Source organism: Bombina bombina, chromosome 2 (genome assembly GCF_027579735.1).
Source record: "Bombina bombina isolate aBomBom1 chromosome 2, aBomBom1.pri, whole genome shotgun sequence".
In the NCBI taxonomy this organism is placed as follows: domain Eukaryota; kingdom Metazoa; phylum Chordata; class Amphibia; order Anura; family Bombinatoridae; genus Bombina; species Bombina bombina.
Genome location: NC_069500.1, coordinates 708545711 through 708567499, shown reverse-complemented (window position 1 = coordinate 708567499; position 21789 = coordinate 708545711). Strand labels below are relative to the sequence as shown.

The following is a 21789-nucleotide window of genomic DNA, read 5'->3' as shown; positions in this document are numbered from 1 at the left end:
GAAAGTTGCTTAAAGGGCCAGTAAACCTAGTAAATAATGTTATATAATTCTGCACATATTGCAGAATTATATAACATCAGCTTAGCGCCAGATGTCTAAAGTGAAGGGTTACATAGATATGTCGCAAAGAAAACAGAACGCTGCTCCTGGCTCTACTGAGCGGGTCTGTTTTCTTCTCCAAAGCGCATCGCGGGCACGCTGTCTAGTCACAGCGCGTTCGATCGCGCTATTAAACTCAATGTAGCTCGCTCCCGCTCTGGTCTGGTAGCGAGCAACATTGAGTTTAATAGTGCGATCAGGCTGGCTGTGACTAGACAGCGTGCCCAGATGCGCTTAGGAGAAGAAAACAGACCCGCTCAGTAGAGCCAGTAGCGACGTTCTGTTTTCTTTGCGAGATATCTATTTAACCCTTCACTTTAGACATCTGGTGCTAAGCTAATGTTATATAATTCTGCACTATGTGCAGAATTATATAACATTATTTGCTATGTTTACTGGCCCTTTAAAATTGCAACTCTATATCTAAATCACAAAATAAAAATAAATGTGTTTTAAATCTCTTTAAATAAGTTTGTTCTATTAATAAACCTCTATTCTCTCCTTTGATAAAGTTGGGAATTTAATGAGCTACTCTAGAAAATGAAGTGATAGGAGATACTTAATATTTGATTTCCCTGTGTAAGTAAATGGAAAATTGTAATGCAAATGAGGGAAGATGAAATGAGATACAGTCAGTTACTTGCAAGTTCATTTTCAAGATGGTAATAAGGTATCTATGTTTTCTTCCCTTAGCAAGAAAACATACAGGGAAGTAAGGTTATTTTTTTTTAAAGTTAATCCTTTTTTAATTGCATATTGTTTTTAACATACTTTTGTCATATATTTGCTTTATTAATATTTCCCTCTTTATTGTATTCTTTCTAATCCCTGATAAAGTGGGAATAAGATTGGCTGTGATTAAAAGTCTCCATGCCCACAGCCAATCCAAACCTGATACTGTAGTAAGTGTTCAGTGTGTACTTTTTCTGAGAGGAGAGGTTATAGTCACCCACTACTTATAATTAGGGATAAATACATAAGAAAAAGAAGGTACTATTAATAAGATAAAAACAAAGCACAAAAACATAAGCAGTTAAAAAAAAGACTAATTCAAAATGAAACCTTTATGTTCCTCTTTCTGGAGGCCTATTTTTAAACATATATGTATGAATGAATGGCAGAATTCATTTTATTTGTCACTTAATTAATCTGACTATACACTGAACCAAATATTAGGTATTAATTTCCCATACCCTTTCCAGGGAAAACAAACGGTCCCTGAAGGTAAAGGCCTCTAGTTATCAAGGTCTGGCGGACCTGATCTGACACTGCGAATCAGGTCCGCCACACCTCGCTGAATACGGCGAGCAATACGCAATACACAAGAGCTTCTGGTGCAACCCCGCCCCCTGCAGACTTGCGGCCAATAGGCCGCCAGCAGGGGGGTGTCAATCAACCTGATCGTACTCGATCGGGTTGATTTCCGGCGATGTTTGTCCGCCTGCTCAGAGCAGACGGACAGGTTATGGAGCAGCGGTCTTTGTGACCGCTCCTTCATAACTGCTGTTTCTGGTGAGCCTGCAGACTCGCTAGAAACACGGGGCATCAAGCTCCATACGGAGCTTGATACATATGCCCCAATGTCTGAGGTTGCTGTGCATTGAAAGGTTCATGATCTGAGCCTTTTAGTATTATGTTTGGTTTAATAACTGGTTAATTTTAGCTTTCTTTGTTTCTCTAGTCAAATCATATCTATTTTTTCAGCTTGATTCTTCAGTTCTTCATGACATCATCTTCAATCTATTAGAGGCCTCACAGGGATTGTAAGGCAAAGCTTCCAGGACATTATTTTTATGCTGTGTGCTACTATACTCTTTTCCAAAAATAAGAATGTAGAATTGGCTTTGGCTTCTGTTGCTATTTCGGAAAAAATGTGCCTTTGCTTTACTTTTATGGGTCTGTGCACTGCTATGCTGCAACATATTGTCTGCCATTTTGTGTATTTTTATAAAACTTTTTTAGATGGACATAGGGGTAAATTAGTCAGCTCACCGCAATTTGATGTTTATTTTTGTAATATATAAAGACATTAAGCAAAGAAAATGTATTTTGCTGTGCTTAAGAAATAGGTCTATTTAACACCTTCCCTGCTGAGCTGTTACACAAGTCAGTGATGAAGCCATATTTAGTCTTTTGCGCTCATTGCATTTAAACATTTGTTTCATTCTTTTTTTCTTCCTTTTGTTAGCCAAATAAATCCAGTGCTGTTCTTTTCAGAGGATTATGCACTTATAAAATAAATAAAATAAATTTAGTTTGGCATTTTGTTGCGTGGGGACATTGTGTGTATATGAGCTCTTTATGATATATGGTTCTTTTTCCAATCCACTTATACAGCCAGTTACATTAGATAAGTGATTGCTATTTCCATTTAGATGGGTATTTAACACCCAAAGGGATGCTGTCTATTTAAAACAAAGGAGGATTTGGGAACCTCCCCCTATAGAAAAGCCACGTGGTGTTCATTAATACAGGTGATCTCATTTTCACAATTATCTCCTGCATCCTATGATTCTCTTTTAACCAGGTGACCTCTCTCATAAAGGGTGGGGGATATGGGCATCACTATAGCGTTCCCCTTTCTCAGTCAAAGCTCCCTGCTTAATGTTGTATAGAATGGCAAATTGTATAGCAAACATTTGTGTCTTAGAGTAACATTTGTATGAGTAGACTCCCTATTTAAGGAAAATCATATTTCACTTACGTGATGGGTGGGACAAGTTAGAAAATTTAAAAGTGCCACCTTCTAAAATTGTGAGCCGTGCGGGGGTACCTCTTCCTCATTTTAGACAAGACATCTTCTAAGTGGAGAAAATTAAATGTAGACATCTTTCTTAGAGCAGAGATTTTTATCTGGGGATACCTACATTGTTCTCATTCTAGGGATGGTTACAAATATTTGTTGCATAGAAAATGGTTACATTTAATTAATTTGGAAACCAGCAACAAGTATGTGTTGGTAGACGGCACATTAGGGACAGAGATCTCATTGGCTGATAAGGACTGCTCCCACAGCTTTATTAGTGGACACCACTCACTCCACCAGAAGTATACTTTTTAGCCTTTTTAAAGCAATTTACACCTATGGTTTTGTAAATGTACTGTACTCTGAGGAACATCCTTAGCATAAATAAATGCAGGAAGAATTAAGGCAGGATTAATTAAGGCAGTAATCAAATATCAGCAGTCTGTTAGGTCTGCTTCTTTGAATGAGATTAATATATTTTAACTCTTAACTTAAGGGCTAGATTACAAGTGGAGTGCTAATTTATCGCGCTGGTGGCTGGTTATTGCAACTGCGAGCTCGGGGTAGCAATTAGCGCTCAGAAAATTAACCAGAGATTAATGGTTAATTTTCTAAAAGTGCCACAAATGCTCCCAAAAAAGGGATAATAATTTGAGTGAGCTAATATGTGCAGCCAATAGAAAGAAGCAGGTAAAAGAATGTGTTCAGCACTAAACTATTAAAGGTACTGCATATAAAATATAAATTTTACTAATCTGTAAAAAATAAAAAGTTAAACGTTATGTTTTATATGCAGTACCTTAATTAGTGTTCAATAAAGTATTTTTTCTGTTTCTTTGTATCTGTTTATTCAGATATAATTTAATAGGATTGAGTACAAGACATAGGCCCCTATTTATCAAGTCGTCAACCGCAAATATGCTGGAATTCCGCAGCGTAATTGTGGCGAGCCTGATTCCCCTTATTTATCAAAGCCTAAAGACCGGCAAAAGTAGAATTTTGTGACGTAACATGCGATCTGCCGGTCTCAGTCTGACACAGATCGATGCTTACGTCACTACAGATGTTCCGAATGCAAATTCGGCACTATCTGACTACTTTTGCTAGTTTTCTACCAGTTACGCTCGCCACTATTCTGGCCCAGCGTACCTGGTTTTCATTCCGCCGCCCTGGAGGCGGCGGATACCATAGGAATCAATGGGAGTCTGAAAGCAGCAAAGCTCATGTTCGCTACTGCCCGATATCCCATTGATTCCTATAGGAGAATAAAGTTACGTTTACACCTAACACCCTAACATAACCCCCGAGTCTAAACACCCTTAATCTTCCGCCCCCTACACCGCCGCTACCTACATTATACTTATTAACCCCTAATCTGCCGCCCCCTACACCGCAGCCACCTACATTATACTTATTAACCCCTAATCTGCCGCCCCAACACTGACGCCACCTACATTATACTTATTAACCCCTAATCTGCCACCCCAACACCGCCGCCACCTACATTATATTTATTAACCTCTAATCTGCCCCCCCCAACACCGCCGCCACCTACATTATACTTATTAACCCCTAATGTGCCGTCCCCAATGTCGCCGCCACTATATTAAATTTATTAACCCCTAAACCTAAGTCTAACCCTAACCCTAACACCCCCTAACTTAAATCTAATTTAAATAAATCTAAATAAAATTACTATCATTTACTAAATTATTCCTATTTAAAACTAAATACTTACCTATAAAATAAACCCTAAGCTAGCTACAATATAACTAATAGTTACATTGTATCTAGCTTAGGGTTTATTTATATTGTACAGGCAAGTTTGTATTTATTTTAACTAGGTAGATTAGTTATTAAATAGTTATTAACTATTTAATAACTACCTAGCTAAAATAAATACAAATTGACCTGTAAAATAAAACCTAACCTAAGTTACACTAACACCTAACACTACACTACAATTAAATAAATTACATAAATTAAATACAATTAACTAAATTATATACAATTATCTAAAGTACAAAAAAACAAAACACTAAATTACAGTAAATAAAAAACAAATTATCAGATATTTAAACTAATTACACCTAATCTAATAGCCCTATCAAAATAAAAAAGCCCCCCCCAAAATAAAAAAAAACCTAGCCTAAACTAAATTACCAATAGCCCTTAAAAGGGCCTTTTGCAGGGCATTGCCCCAAAGTAATCAGCTCTTTTACTTGTAAAAAAAAAAATACAAACAACCTCCCCAACAGTAAAACCATCCACACAACCAACCCCCCAAAAAATATACTAACTAAAAAAACCTAAGCTCCCCATTGCCCTGAAAAGGGCATTTGGATGGGCATTGCCCTTAAAAGGACATTTAGCTCTTTTGCTGCCCAAAGCCCTAACCTAAAAATAAAACCCAGCCAATACACCCTTTAAAAAACCTAACACTAACCCCCTGAAGATCAACTTACCGGGAGACATCTTCATCCAAGCCGGGCGTAGTGGTCCTCCAGACGGGCAGAAGTCTTCATCCAAGCCAGGCAGAAGTGGTCCTCCAGACGGCAGAAGTCTTCATCCAGACGGCATCTTTTATCTTCATCCATCCGGCGCGGAGCGGGTCCATCTTCAAGACATCCGGCTCGGAGCATCCTCTTCTGCCGACGACTACCCGACGAATGAAGGCTACTTTAAGTGACGTCATCCAAGATGGCGTCCCTTAGATTCCGATTGGCTGATAGAATTGTATCAGCCAATCGGAATTAAGGTAGAAAACATCCTATTGGCTGATGCAATCAGCCAATAGGATTGAAGTTCAATCCTATTGGCTGATTGGAACAGCCAATAGAATGCAAGCTCAATCCTATTAGCTGATTGGAACAGCCAATAGAATGCAAACTCAATCCTTTGAACTTTTTCTACCTTAATTCCGATTGGCTGATAGAATTCTATCAGTCAATCGGAATCTAAGGGACGCCATCTTGGATGACGTCACTTAAAGGAACCTTCATTCGTCGGGTAGTCGTCGGCAGAAGAGTATGCTCCGCGTCGGTTGTCTTGAAGATGGACTCGCTCCGCGCCGGATGGATGAAGATAGAAGATGCCGCCTGGATGAAGACTTCTGCCGTCTGGAGGACCACTTCTGCCCGGCTTGGATGAAGACTTCTGCCCGTCTGGAGGACCACTTCGACCGACTTCGACCGGGTTTTTTTTCTTTATCTTACCACCATAAGATCCAATTTTTAAGAATAGAAATATTTATTTTCATATCCTGAAATTTGTTGCATGCAAACTTTAGACATTGCTGAATCAGATAACCAGGAATAAACAGTTATTCCATACTCGTCTCTTAAAGGGACAGTCAACACCAGAATTGTAGTTGTTTTAAAAGATAGATAATCCCTTTATTACCTATTCCCTAGTTTTGCATAGCCAACACAGTTATATTAATACACTTTTTACCTCTGTGATTACCTTGTATCTAAGCCTCTGCAAACTGCCCCCTTATTTCAGTTCTTTTGACAGACTTGCATTTTAGCCAATCAGTGCTGGCTCCTAGGTAACTCCATGTGTGTGAGCTCAGTGTTATCTATATGAAACACAAACTAATGCCCTCTAGTGGTGAAAAACTGTCAAAATGCATTAAGGTAAGAGGCGGCCTTCAAGGTCTAAGAAATTAGCATATGAGCCTACCTTAGTTTAGCTTTCAACTAAGAATACCAAGAGAACAAAGCAAAATTGGTGATAAAAGTAAATTGGAAAGTTGTTTAAAATGACATGCCCTATTTAAATCATGAAAGTTTATTTTGGACTTGACTGTCCCTTTAACAACAACCATCCACATAATTTGATTTTAGAATTTAGGGTTGCACCGATACCATTTTTTTAAGGCCGAGTAAAAGTACTGATACTTTTTTTCAAATACTTGCCGATACCAATTACCGATACTTTTTTTTTAATTTCATGTGACAGTTTCACAGAACATGTTTATAAATAAAAATATTATAATAAAATATATTAATAATAACAACAATAAATAACAAATGTAAAATCACAACCATCCAAAAGTGCAATACAGTAAAAAATACAACAGTTCACTGTTTAATCATGGGGAACAACATTATGGGATAGATTACATTGACTGGTAAGCTTTACCAATGCTCTCATTACATGTCCAACTCCATTAAAGTCTATGGAGTTGGAAATGTGAACAGAGCATTGGTAAAGCTTACCAATCAAATGTAATCTAAATCTAGTCCTATAATTGTAGGATGACTGTCATATGGATGAACCTAATTTGTCCTATAAACACTCTTCCTGCATTTATATATGCTAAGGATGTTCCTCAGAGTACAGTATGTTTTAAGCATAATTAATTAGAATACATTTTTCAAAAGATAGTGACAAGTTATTTTTAAGGAACAGAAGCATCTCTGCATGTTCAGCTATAAGTCTGTTTCTTTTATCAGTAAGGATGTTTGACACTAAGCTGAACAGTCTTTGACTTTCCACACTACTGCATGGGGCAGAAAGATATTTCTCTTGTTAAGTGTATCCAGTCCACGGATCATCCATTACTTGTGGGATATTCTCCTTCCCAACAGGAAGTTGCAAGAGGATCACCCACAGCAGAGCTGCTATATAGCTCCTCCCCTCACTGCCATATCCAGTCATTCTCTTGCAACTCTCAACAAAGATGGACGTAGTAAGAGGAGAGTGGTGTATTATAGTTAGTTTTTTAACTTCAATCAAAAGTTTGTTATTTTTAAATGGTACCGGAGTGTACTGTTTCATCTCAGGCAGCATTAGAAGAAGAATCTGCCTGTGATTTCTATGATCTTAGCAGAAGTAACTAAGATCCACTGCCGTTGTCACATATTCTTAGGAGTGAAGTAACTTCAGAGGGGGAATGGCGTGCAGGTTTTCCTGCAATAAGGTATGTGCAGTTAACATATTTCTAGGGATGGAATTTGCTAGAAAAATGCTGCTGATACCAGATTAATGTAAGTTAAGCCTTAAATGCAGTGATAGCGACTGGTATCAGGCTTATTAACAGAGATACATACTCTCATAAAAGTGTAATATAAAACGTTTGCTGGCATGTTAATCGTTTTTATATATGTTTGGTGACAAAACTTACTGGGGCCTAGTTTTTTTCCACATGGCTGGCTTGATTTTTGCCTAGAAACAGTTCCTGAGGCTTTCCACTGTTGTAATATGAGTGGGAGAGGCCTTTTTTAGTGCTTTTCTGTGCAGCTAAAAATACTGACAGAGACATTCAGCTTCCCTCTGCATGATACAGGACATCTCTGAAGGGCTCAAAAGGCTTCAAAGTCATGTTTGAGGAGGGTAACAACCTGTGGCAGTTGTTGTGACTGTGTTTAAAAAAAAACAAAAAAAAACGTTTTTGTCATTTATTATTCTGTTTTTGTTATTAAGGGGTTAATCATCCATTTGCAAGTGGGTGCAATGCTCTGCTGACTTGTTACATACACTGTAAAAATTTTGTTAGTGTAACTGCCTTTTTTCACTGTTATTTCAAATTTTGTCAAAATTTGTTTCTTTTAAAGGCACAGTAACGTTTTTTATATTGCTTGTTAACTTTCTTTAAAGTGTTTTCCAAGCTTGCTAGTCTCATTGCTAGTCTGTACAAACATGTCTGAAACAGAGGATACTTGTTCATTATGTTTAAAAGCCATGCTGGAGCCTCATAGGAGAATGTGTACTAAATGTATTGATTTCACCTTAAACAGTAAAGATCAGTCTTTATCTACAAAAGAATTGTCACCAGAGGGGTCTGTCGAGGGGGAAGTTATGCCGACTAACTCTCCCCACTTGTCGGACCCTTCGCCTCCCGCTCAAGGGACGCACGCTAATATGGCACCAAGTACATCAGGGACGCCCATAGCGATTACTTTGCAGGACATGGCTGTAATCATGAATAATACCCTGTCAGAGGTATTATCCAGATTGCCTGAATTGAGAGGCAAGCGCGATAGCTCTGGGGTTAGACGAGATACAGAGCGCGTAGATGCTGTAAGAGCCATGTCTGATACTGCGTCACAATATGCAGAACCTGAGGACGGAGAGCTTCAGTCTGTGGGTGACGTCTCTGAATCGGGGAGACCTGATTCAGAGATTTCTAATTTTAAATTTAAGCTTGAGAACCTCCGTGTATTGCTTGGGGAGGTATTAGCTGCTCTGAATGACTGTGACACAATTGCAGTGCCAGAGAAATTGTGTAGGCTGGATAAATACTATACAGTGCCGGTGAGTACTGATGTTTTTCCAATACCTAAAAGGCTTACAGAAATTATTAGTAAGGAGTGGGATAGGCCCGGTGTGCCCTTTTCCCCACCTCCTATATTTAGAAAAATGTTTCCAATAGATGCCACTACACGGGACTTATGGCAGACTGTCCCTAAGGTGGAGGGAGCAGTTTCTACTTTAGCAAAGCATACCACTATCCCGGTTGAGGACAGTTGTGCTTTTTCAGATCCAATGGATAAAAAATTAGAGGGTTACCTTAAGAAAATGTTTATTCAACAAGGTTTTATTTTACAGCCCCTTGCATGCATTGCGCCTGTCACTGCTGCAGCGGCATTCTGGTTTGAGGCCCTGGAAGAGGCCATCCATACAGCTCCATTGACTGAAATTGTTGACAAGCTTAGAACTCTTAAGCTAGCTAACTCATTTGTTTCTGATGCCATTGTTCATTTGACTAAACTAATGGCTAAGAATTCCGGATTCGCCATCCAGGCGCGTAGGGCACTATGGCTCAAATCCTGGTCAGCTGATGTGACTTCAAAGTCTAAATTACTCAACATTCCTTTCAAGGGGCAGACCTTATTTGGGCCTGGTTTGAAATAAATTATTGCTGACATTTCTGGAGGTAAGGGTCATACCCTTCCTCAGGAAAGGGCCAAATCAAAGGCCAAACAGTCTAATTTTCGTGCCTTTTGAAATTTCAAGGCAGGTGCAGCATCAACTTCCTCTGCTTGAAAACAAGAGGGAACTTTTGCTCAATTCAAGCAGGCCTGGAAACCTAACCAGTCCTGGAACAAGGGCAAGCAGGCCAGAAAGCCTGCTGCTGCCTCTAAGACAGCAGGAAGGAGCGGCCCCCTATCCGACAACGGATCTAGTAGGGGGCAGACTCTCTCTCTTCGCCCAGGCGTGGGCAAGAGATGTTCAGGATCCCTGGGCGTTGGAGATCATATCTCAGGGATATCTTCTGGACTTCAAAGCTTCTCCTCCACAAGGAAGATTTCACCTTTCAAGATTATCTGCAAACCAGATAAAGAAAGAGGCATTCCTAAGCTGCGTACAAGATCTCCTTGTAATGGGAGTGATCCATCCAGTTCCGCGGACGGAACAAGGACAGGGGTTTTATTCAAATCTGTTTGTGGTTCCCAAAAAAGAGGGAACCTTCAGACCAATTTTGGATTTAAAGATCCTAAACAAATTCCTCAGAGTTCCGTCATTCAAGATGGAAACTATTCGAACCATTTTACCCATGATCCAAGAGGGTCAGTACATGACCACAGTGGACTTAAAGGATGCCTACCTTCACATTCCGATTCACAAGAATCATCATCAGTTCCTGAGGTTTGCCTTTCTAGACAGGCATTACCAATTTGTAGCTCTTCCATTCGGGTTGGCTACAGCCCCAAGAATTTTTACAAAGGTTCTGGGCTCACTTCTGGCGGTCCTAAGACCGCGAGGCATAGCGGTGGCTCCTTACCTGGACGACATCCTGATACAGGCGTCAAGCTTTCAAATTGCCAAATCTCATACAGAGATAGTTCTGGCATTCCTGAGGTCTCATGAGTGGAAAGTGAACGAAGAAAAGAGTTCTCTATCTCCTCTCACAAGGGTTTCCTTCCTAGGGACTCTAATAGATTCTGTAGAAATGAAAATTTACCTGACGGAGTCCAGGTTATCAAAACTTCTAAATGCTTGCCGTGTTCTTCACTCCATTCCGCGCCCCACGGTGGCTCAGTGCATGGAAGTAATCGGCTTAATGGTAGCGGCGATGGACATAGTGCCATTTGTGCGCCTGCATCTCAGCCCGCTGCAATTATGCATGCTCTGTCAGTGGAATGGGGATTACACAGATTTGTCCCCTCTACTAAATCTGGATCAGGAAACCAGAGATTCTCTTCTCTGGTGGTTATCTCGGGCCCATCTGTCCAAGGGTATGACCTTTCGCAGACCAGATTGGACAATTGTAACAATAGATGCCAGCCTTCTAGGTTGGGGTGCAGTCTGGAACTCCCTGAAGGCTCAGGGTTCATGGACTCAGGAGGAGAAACTCCTCCCAATAAATATTCTGGAGTTAAGAGCAATATTCAATGCTCTTCTGGCTTGGCCTCAGCTAGCAACACTGAGGTTCATCAGATTTCAGTCGGACAACATCACGACTGTGGCTTACATCAACCATCAAGGGGGAACCAGGAGTTCCCTAGCGATGTCAGAAGCCTCCAAGATAATTCGCTGGGCAGAGACTCACTCTTGCCACCTGTCAGCGATCCATATCCCAGGTGTAGAGAACTGGGAGGCGGATTTTCTAAGTCGTCAGACTTTTCATCCGGGGGAATAGGAACTCCATCCGGAGGTGTTTGCTCAATTGGTTCTCCGTTGGGGCAAACCAGAATTGGATCTCATGGCGTCTCGCCAGAACGCCAAGCTTCCTTGTTACGGATCCAGGTCCAGGGACCCAGAAGCGGCACTGATAGATGCTCTAGCAGCGCCTTGGTTCTTCAACCTGGCTTATGTGTTTCCACCGTTTCCTCTGCTCCCTCGTCTGATTGCCAAAATCAAACGGGAAAGAGCATCGGTGATATTGATAGCGCCTGCTTGGCCACGCAGGACCTGGTATGCAGACCTAGTGGACATGTCATCCTTTCCACCATGGACTCTGCCTCTGAGACAAGACCTTCTAATACAAGGTCCTTTCAATCATCCGAATCTACTTTCTCTGAGACTGACTGCATGGAGATTGAACGCTTGATCCTATCAAAGCGTGGCTTCTCCGAGTCAGTAATTGATACCTTAATACAGGCACGAAAGCCTGTCACCAGGAAAATTTACCACAAGATATGGCGTAAATATCTTCATTGGTGTGAATCCAAGAATTACTCATGGAGTAGGGTTAGGATTCCTAGGATATTGTCCTTCCTCCAAGAGGGTTTGGACAAAGGATTATCAGCTAGTTCTTTAAATGGACAGATTTCTGCTCTGTCTATTCTTTTACACAAGCGTCTGGCAGAAGTTCCAGACGTTCAGGCATTTTGTCAGGCTTTAGTTAGAATTAAGCCTGTTTTTAAACCTGTTGCTCCTCCATGGAGCTTAAACTTGGTTCTTAAAGTCCTTCATTCTATTGATATCAAACTTCTTTCATGGAAAGTTCTTTTTCTGATGGCTATTTCCTCGGCTCGAAGAGTCTCGGAGTTATCTGCATTACATTGTGATTCTCCTTATCTGATCTTCATTCAGATAAAGTTGTTCTGCGTACAAAACCTGGGTTTTTACCTAAGGTGGTTTCTAACAAGAATATCAATCAAGAGATTGTTGTTCCATCATTATGTCCTAATCCTTCTTCAAAGAAGGAACGTCTTTTGCATAATCTAGACGTTGTCCGTGCCTTGAAGTTTTACTTACGGGCTACTAAAGATTTTCGCCAAACATCTAACCTGTTTGTTGTTTACTCTGGACAGAGGAGAGGTCAGAAGGCCTCGGCAACCTCTCTTTCTTTTTGGCTTCGGAGTATAATCCGTTTAGCCTATGAGACTGCTGGACAGCAGCCTCCTGAAAGGATTACAGCTCATTCTACTAGAGCTGTGGCTTCCACCTGGGCCTTTAAAAATGAGGCCTCTGTTGAACAGATTTGCAAGGCTGCAACTTGGTCTTCGCTTCATACTTTTTCCAAATTTTACAAATTTGATACTTTTGCTTCTTCGGAGGCTGTTTTTGGGAGAAAGGTTCTACAGGCAGTGGTTCCTTCCGTTTAAGTTCCTGCCTTGTCCCTCCCATCATCCGTGTACTTTAGCTTTGGTATTGGTATCCCACAAGTAATGGATGATCTGTGGACTGGATACACTTAACAAGAGAAAACATAATTTATGCTTACCTGATAAATGTATTTCTCTTGTAGTGTATCCAGTCCACGGCCTGCCCTGTCCTTTTCAGGCAGGTCTAAATTTGAATTAAACTACAGTCACCACTGCACCCTATGGTTTCTCCTTTCTCGGCTTGTTTCGGTCGAATGACTGGATATGGCAGTGAGGGGAGGAGCTATATAGCAGCTCTGCTGTGGGTGATCCTCTTGCAACTTCCTGTTGGGAAGGAGAATATCCCACAAGTAATGGATGATCAGTGGACTGGATACACTACAAGAGAAATAAATTTATCAGGTAAGCATAAATTATGTTTTTTGGGCCATTAATTCTTAGTTTAACTGCCCAGTACTTCAGGGGTTTGTCTGAATGAGGTACAGTGATCTCTCCCAGGTAGGCTTCCAGCTGTATAGTAGCAGCTTTTGGAGCACCGCTCTCTGACGTACAATAATACAAATAACAGCAATTTGTATTGGCAGAACTGAAGAGAACAAGTTTTAGTTAAAGGGACAGTCTACACCAGAATTTTCATTGTTTTAAAAGATAGATAATCCCTTTATTACCCATTCCCTAGTTTTGCATAACCAACACAGTTATATTAATATACTTTTGACCTCTGTGATTATCTTGTATCTAAGCCTCTGCAAACTTCCCCTTTATTTCAGTTCTTTTGACAGACTTGCAGTTTAGCCAATCAGTGCCTGCTCCCAGATAACTTCACTTGCATGAGCACAGTGTTATCTATATGAAACACGTGAACTAACACCCTCTAGTGGTGAAAAACTGTTAAAATGCATTCTGAAAGAGGTGGCCTTCAAGGTCTAAGAAATTAGCATATGAACCTCCTAGGTTAAGCTTTCAATTAAGAATACCAAGAAAACAAAGCAAAATTGGTGATAAAAGTAAATTGGAAAATTGTTTAAAATTGCATGCCCTATTTGAATCATGAAAGTTTGTTTTGGACTAGACTGTCCCTTTAAGTCTCCACTCCAGCTTAAAATGAAATAAGAACATGAAGTCTGAAAAAACACCACAATATGGCGTATGGGTAAGATCTAAGATCTGGAGGTATCGGTTTAAGTATTGAAGCGTTTGCACGAGTACAAGTACTGATGCAAGTACTTGGTATCAGTACCGATATCGATTCTAGTATCGGTGCAACCCTATTAGAAATACCTAAAACACATTCACCAAGATGGCAGCATATAAACTAAGGGATCAAAAATGATCATTTTTAAGAGCGGTTAAAAAATAACCAGTTTCTCCTTCCCTTTTTATAACTCACTTCCTTTATTTTTCGCTCTTTCCTTAATAGCTCCCAGTAAAAATTGGTTTGTATTCTCAAGTACCAAACGGAATTTTTTATAAGAACCCATTTAATTAAATCTGCACACACAATGTATAATATTGCTGCAAATATAACAGCACACACTGCTGGCAGTGCACTCTCGTCAGCCTATCTAGGGGGCTCTTAAACAAATTATATCAATTGAATGGGCCAAATTTGGTAATAAAAGTAAATTTGGAAAATGATGAAGCTGCAGATAAGTGGAGCATACATATATATAAATACATTAAACACTCTTGTTTGTTCAGTTATATCCTTATTGGGGAGCATACCAGGTGCGCAACGTATTTGGATTGGCATGTGACAATGTACACTGGAAATTCCCCTCATGCTAAAATATACAATATAATTATTTTTAAATTAAATGTGGAATATATCTGCAGGATTACATTTGAATATGTTTTATATTATTATATTATAAATTAAATAAGTTCACACACCTCTCCATTATTTAGTGTAGGGGCTTCATAGAATAACGTAGAAACTGGAGAGGGCTTGTAGGGAATCAACCGTTATTATGCCTATCTGTGACTGTTATTGTTTGGTGTGTGTAAAACTTTATTTATACTGAGTTGGATGTCAGTTCAGCTCATACTATCTCTGGAAATATACTGCATGCAATGGTGTGCTGTTGTTTCTAGGTGGCTTGTGATTAGTGTACAATGTTTAGTTTGTTTTGCTCAGTGTGGTGAGTCTTGCAGTTTCTTAAAATGAATACTCTTGAATATTATATACTATTTATTCCAAATGGTGCACCTCAAATCTTCTGCATGTAATGGAAATTATTTTGTAAGCATGTTGTGAGCAGAGTACTTACCTAATGCAGTACCTCCTTCTTGACCCTAACACAGTTAATGTATACTGATTAATGCCAGAGCTGGCATATGTGAAATACTATTTGCTGCAAATCAAATCACTCCATGTAATAGTTATAACTCAGAGTATGTATCTCTTGGGATGGTTGTGACATGATAAACTTTATTAGTCATTAACTCATCTATTGTTTAGAAGCATTTTTTTATTTTCTTATTAGTATTTTGACCAAAAACATAAAAGAAATGTAATTGATTCCTAGTGAACAAAAAATAGGAGCTGATTTCAGGAGTCACAGAACATAATGTACTATATATATTTTAGGCATTACTTAAGAACTCCAGACTAGTTTAGAATAGGACAAAAAAGTAATGTGAAATAGAGAAAGTTATATGCCACATTAATGGTTGCGTGACCTAACATTGGTTACCTCCTGAATAATATAATTTATTCCTGAAAATTAACGTCAGTTACATTTTGCTGTTTATATCATCAGGAAGTACTAATATTTAAAACTAACTATATTTGGAGTTTCATGTATATTAAATGGTCAGAAAATTCACAGCAAGGAAACAAAGCAGGAGATATTGCAGGATCCATGCTTCTAGCAGTTTTTTGTATACCAGACTATACAATTTGTGTTTACTGTGAGAGAAAAGTGTTTTTTTCTTTACAAATGTCTCAGAATCTAAAAAAATGTCATAAATTAATAAACTTCTCTTTTGCTTATTTATTGAAGCTATTCTTGGAATGCACACGCTGATGAGCAACCAGCAGTATTATGAAGCCCTTGCAACAAGTACTATTGTCAACAAAGAAGGGCTAAACAGTAAGTTATACTGAATCGGTAGGTACAACATGGTTGTATGGTAAGGTTTGATACTTTGAAAAACAAATGTGTTTAAAATGTAATTAAAATTATATTATAGTGATAAAATTAAATGCTTTAGTATGTTAGAGCATGTCATTTAACAGTAGTTACGCAGCAAAGCATTAAAATACCTCTCGGAACCCACACAGCACTTTGGTCCCAAGCAGAAACCACCGCTGATCAAATCAGCAGCGCTAGTTGTAATGCTGGGTTGTGTGACTTTTTTTTTTTTTTTTTAAATATTATTTTTATTGAACATTTCCCAGTTTTACAACAAGTATGAATAGAACAAAAAAAGAAAAGAATAAAGAAAAAAAAAAAAAGGGAAAAAAAAGTAATCACAACAGTTGTTCAGGAATGTGGTAATTCAGCTACTAGCCGGGTAAGAGTTGGAGAGGCGCTTTACGAGAGGCACGCCGAGACAAGTTTAGAAATGGAGAGGGAGAGGATGATGTTGGAAAAGAAACAAAGAAGGGAAGGGTAAAAGGAGGGGCCATGGACGCTAACACTAAGGCCTCAGTGGATTTATCGTTTCCCAATAAAACTTAACATGGTGATATTGTGCCATTTTGTTATTCTTAAAGTAGTAGTACTCCTCTAGTTGGATTAACTCTTGTGTTCGTGCTTTCCAGGTCTCAATTGTAGGTATCACTTCTGTTTTCCAAGCCCTAGCTATGAGCGACTTCGCTCCATTCAGACATATCTGGAGAAGGTGCGAGTGAAGTTTGCAGGAATGTTTGGGTTTGTCATTGAATAACACCATAGTGGGCGTGATTGCAAATGATGTATCAAATAATGGTGTTACAAATCGCTGCAGTGCCCGCCAAAAGGCTTGTAGCTTAGGGCAAGACCACCAAATATGGGTCATGTGACCAGCCGCCCCGCAGCCCCTCCAGCATCTAGAAGAGGAACCAGGGTATATGCGTGATAGCCTCATCGGTGTTAGGTACCACCTGGTTATGATTTTGTAATTAATTTCCAGGATTTGAGTGGAAGTTGATGAACTGTGAGTGTATTGATACATACTTTCCCACTGCTCCTCAGAGAACTCTAGTTCCAGCTCGGCTGACCAAGTCTGTGTGGTTTTAGGCAACTGTTTGTATAGACAGGCGTCTAATATTCTCTTGGAAATGGCTAGGGAGCCCTTCAGGGCCTTCCCATGTCTACATATGGATTCGAAGTGTGTAAGGGGGTGAAGGAGGGAGAGTCTGTGGGGGGAAGTAGCTAGGAGATGCTTTAATTGGGAGTACTTGAGCCAGTGTCTAAAGGTGCCCTGCAGTATATCTGACAAGTCGAGTGCAGATTTCAAGGTGCCCAGATGGAGAAACTCGCAGATTGGGGAGGAGAGGCCCAGATCAGAGAATATAGTATATGTGACCGCGGTATGTATGTTTTGTAGCCATTCTGTGTTTTGGAAAATCGGGAACATGGGGGAAAAGGGGGAAGAAATTCCTGGTATGTGGTTCAAAATATTGTCCCATGTGGTTGTGTGACTTTTTATGCTAATCAACAGCAGTTGCCACTCAAGGTCAAAGTGCTCTGCGAAGCCCAAGCAGTTAACTGTATGTTTATCCCCTTGCGGAAGCTAAACATAGAAACATAGATATTGACGGCAAATAAGGGCCATAGGCCCATCAAGTCTGCCCGATATTACCTAACAGTATAAACTTATCTAGTTTATAGGATAGCCTTATGCTTGTCCCAGGCATTTTTAAAGTCCCCCACAGTGTTTGTCGCTACTACCTCTTGAGGAAGTTTATTCCATAAATCAATCACTCTTTCTGTAAAGAAGTGCTTCCTCAAATTACTCCTGAATCTACTACCCTTTACCTTGAGATCATGACACACAGCTTTGCCATGTCGCTAGTGATAAAATGGCATGATCTAATGAATTAGAACATTTCATTTTATCACTGTAATGGCCCTGTATATTCTTTTTTTTCTTTTTTCATATTTTATTTCTCCTTGGTGCACTCAAAAGCAATCACATAACATTCAATCCCAGCATACAGGCAGATACTTAGTTCATAGTATGCATATATAGATATATACAGTGCTCTACACTAATATTAACACCCTTGGTAAATATGAGCAAAGGAGGCTGTGAAAAATGTACTTTATTGTTTAACCTTTTGGTCTTTTGTTAAAAAAATACACAAAAATATTCTGCTCTCATGGAAATCAAACAACTGCAAGCACAACACAGGTTTATAAAAAAATAAATTTGTTAAATTTATGTGTGGCACAATTTTTGGCACCCCCTATGAATTCATATGAGAGAAATATATTTGAAGTATATTCATTGATATTTTACATTTTTTAATACACCTGGGTGACTAGGAACAGGAAATAGTTCAAACATGACTTCCTGTTTCACAGGGGAATAAATATGAGGTAACACATAGGTCAAGTTCCCTTAGTCATTCATCACTATGGTTAAGGCCAAGCAACATAGTTATGATGTTGGCAAAAGGTTGTTGAGCTTCACAAAATGGCTATAAGAAAATAGCAAAAGCATTGCAAATGCACATTTCCACCATCAGGGCAATAATTAAGAAGTTCCTGGAAATGTTATGAATCAACCTGGAAGAAGACATGTGTTTATATTGTCTCAACGCACTGTGAAGAGGATGGTTTGCGATCCAAGGATCACAGCTGGAGAATTGCAGAAGTTAGTTGCGTCTTGGGGTCAGAAAGTCTCCAAAACTACAATCCGACGTCTACATCACCAAGAGTTGTTTGGAAGGGTTACAAAAAAAAAACTCTACTGTCATCCAAAAACAAACTAAAGCATCTTCAGGTTGCCAGACACTACTGGAACTTCAAATGGGATCAAGTTCTATGTTCAGATTAAACCAAAATAGAGCCTTTTGGCAATAAACACCAGAGGGGGGGTTTGGCGCAGACAGAGAGGTAGCCATATGGAAAAGTATCTCATGCCCACGGTTAAATATGGTGGTGGCTCATTAATGTTTTAGGGCTGTTTTTCTGCCAGAGGACCTGGACATTTTTCTTAGGTGTTCATTTAATATCTGTTGCTATTTTATAGAGTCCATGTATCCTGACTGCCTCTGCCAGAAAGTTTAAAATGGCCGTGATTGGATCTTTCAGCAGGACAATGATACAAAACATACATCAAAATCAACACAAAAATTGTTTACTGACCACAAAATCAAGGTCCTGCCATGGCCATCCCAGTCCCCTGACTTGAATCCCATAAAAAACCTATGGGGTGAACTGAAGAGGAGAGTCCACCAGCATCAACCTCAAAATTTGAAGGATCTGGAGAGATTCTGTATGGAGGAATGGTCTCAGATCCATTGCCATGTATTCTCCAACCTCATCAGGAATTATAGGAGAAGACTCAGAGCTGTTAACTTGGCAAAGGTAGTTAGCACAAAGTATTGGCTAAAAGGGTGCCAATAATTGTGCCACACACATGTATTTAACAAAGATTGTATCTATTGGATAAACCTGTGTTGTGTTTGTAATGGTTTGATTTCCATAAGAGCGTATTATTGTCTATTTTTTTTAAATAAGGTCAAAATGTTAAACAATAAAGACAGTCTTCTTTGCTCATATTTACCAAGGGTGACAATATTAGTGGAGGGCAATATATATATATATATATATATATATATATATATATATATATATATATATGTTTGTGTGTGTATATGTATATGTGTATATATATATATACATACACATACAGCACTGTGCAAATGTTTTAGGCCACCATTAGATTTGTTGTTTTAGCAATGGTATAATGACCATATATAATTATTTCTCAGCCTTTTAATTAGAATAGAACCAGAAAGTACAGGATATTTATTTGCAGTGTTAAAAAAATCAGGAAAAAAAATCAGAAAAAAACAGCTTCTTTAGGCTAAAGTGGCAAGTATTTAGTGCGACTTCCCCTTACACTTGAGCAATAGCAGAAACCTTGCTCTCGTAAACCTTAATGAAATGGAACCCTAATTAATGTCATTGCTAACACCTGTATTTCTCCTATTTCATGTCAAAATGACTGCTGTGAAAAAGGTCTTTTATACCAAGTTTGTGCAAGACATGCTTAAGCATTACATTCACATGTGGTAGGAGTTTAATTCATTGGAAGCTTGCTAATAAGAGCAACTTTTAATCACATCATTCCTTTCAAAATTCCAAAGATCACAGAATTTGACAGACATAAAGTCATAATTTTGCATAAGCAAGGCCACTCTCAAAGGGAAATTAGCAAACAAACTGGATACTTAAGATACGGTATTCAAGCTGTTATAAAGAAATTTGAAGAACCAAGAGAGGTCAAGGACAAAAAAGTACTGGAAGGAATTTTCAAAATCTGATGAAAAGTTTCTAGGAGTTTCTTCCTTGAGAGACCAGGAGAATCCAGCAAGGACCTGGCTCAGCATCTGGCAGCTTCATCGGGATGCCAAGTTGACCCGTCTACAGTCCAAAGAAGCTTGATCAGGAATGGTCTTTGTGGAAGGGTAGCAGCCAAGAAACCACTTTGTCTAAAAGGGGAAAAGGGTGAAAAGTCTAAGATATGCTAACGCTCACAAAGATTGGAACAAAGCTCAGAGGAAAAGAGTATTATGGAGTGACGAATCCAAGTTTGAAATTGTTGGGTCCAATCGTCGACAATATGTGAGAAGAAGAGTTGGAGAGAGATAGAAGAATTAGTGATGCGGCCTTCACTGAAACATGGTGGAGGGTCTGCCCTGGGTTGGGGCTGCATTTCTGCCAGTGGTGTTGGCGATATTGTCTAAATTGATGGGATCATGAATGCTGAAAGTACAGACAGGTTTAATTCATCATGCCATTCCTTCTGGAAAGCGCCTGATTGGGAATGGTTTTATTTTTCAGCATGATAACGATCCCAATCACACTGCTAATGGAGTGAAATCATATTTGTAGAGAAAAACAACTGATAAAACACTGACAGTCATGGACTGGATGCCACAGTCCAGACCTCAATATTATAGAGGCAGTATGGGATCACCTGGACAGAGAAATAAATAAAAGACAACCTAAATCTTAAAGAAGAACTCTGGGAAGTACTGAAAGAAGCCTTGTATAATATACCAGAAGATTGCTTCAGAAAACTTCAGGACAGTCTCCCCAAAAGTGCTTAGTACCAACAGAGGTCACACTAAATACTGACTTTTGTCTGAAGAAGTCATTTTGTTCTAAAAAGTGTGTTTTTTCATATATTTTGTGTACATATTTCCTGTATTTTCTGTTTGTATCGTAATAAAAAGACCAAAAAATAAATAATTATGGTCATTAAAACTTTGCTTAAACAACAAATCTAATGGCCTACGACTTTTGCACAGTACTGTATGTATATAGATAGATAGATAGATAGATAGATAGATATATGTTGCAGGTCTTAGAATGTGTTCCCAGTCCAGTCTGAGAGTGCAGTCCCCTTCTGCGTTTTGTGTATATATATATATTTACAGAAAAAATTGCGCTGAGTATCAATGCATGAAATTAAACTGCATATAGTCTCTCCTGATGTTTTTTTCAAGGCAGCTGAAACTGATTGATCTACTATCACCAGTAGATATGGTTTAATCTTTGGCAGTAGTTTAGGCAGGAACAGCGTTCATAGAAAGGGAGAGAAGAAAAATAAAAAGCAACCAATAGTGTAATTTGTACACACAAAGGTGATGTTTGTTGAAATGCAAAAAACTTGCTCATCTTGTAAGTCCTCAAACATGTGAGGTATGTGATGTTCACAGAGGGGATATGTATCCCTATCTGTGTTAAAGATGTGTCTTTATTTTCTGCTTCCACC

The 21789-nt window shown here is 39.1% G+C and overlaps 1 protein-coding gene across 2 annotated transcripts in view; it reads left to right on the top strand.

Moving 5' to 3' along the window:
• Positions 1-21789, top strand: part of TMOD1 (tropomodulin 1) — a 250805-nt gene that overhangs the window by 168624 nt on the left and 60392 nt on the right. For both annotated transcript variants that reach the window (XM_053702704.1, XM_053702703.1), the window contains exon 5: positions 15852-15941. In XM_053702704.1, the coding sequence (XP_053558679.1) occupies positions 15852-15941 (90 nt within the window). The remainder of the gene's footprint in view (positions 1-15851; positions 15942-21789) is intronic.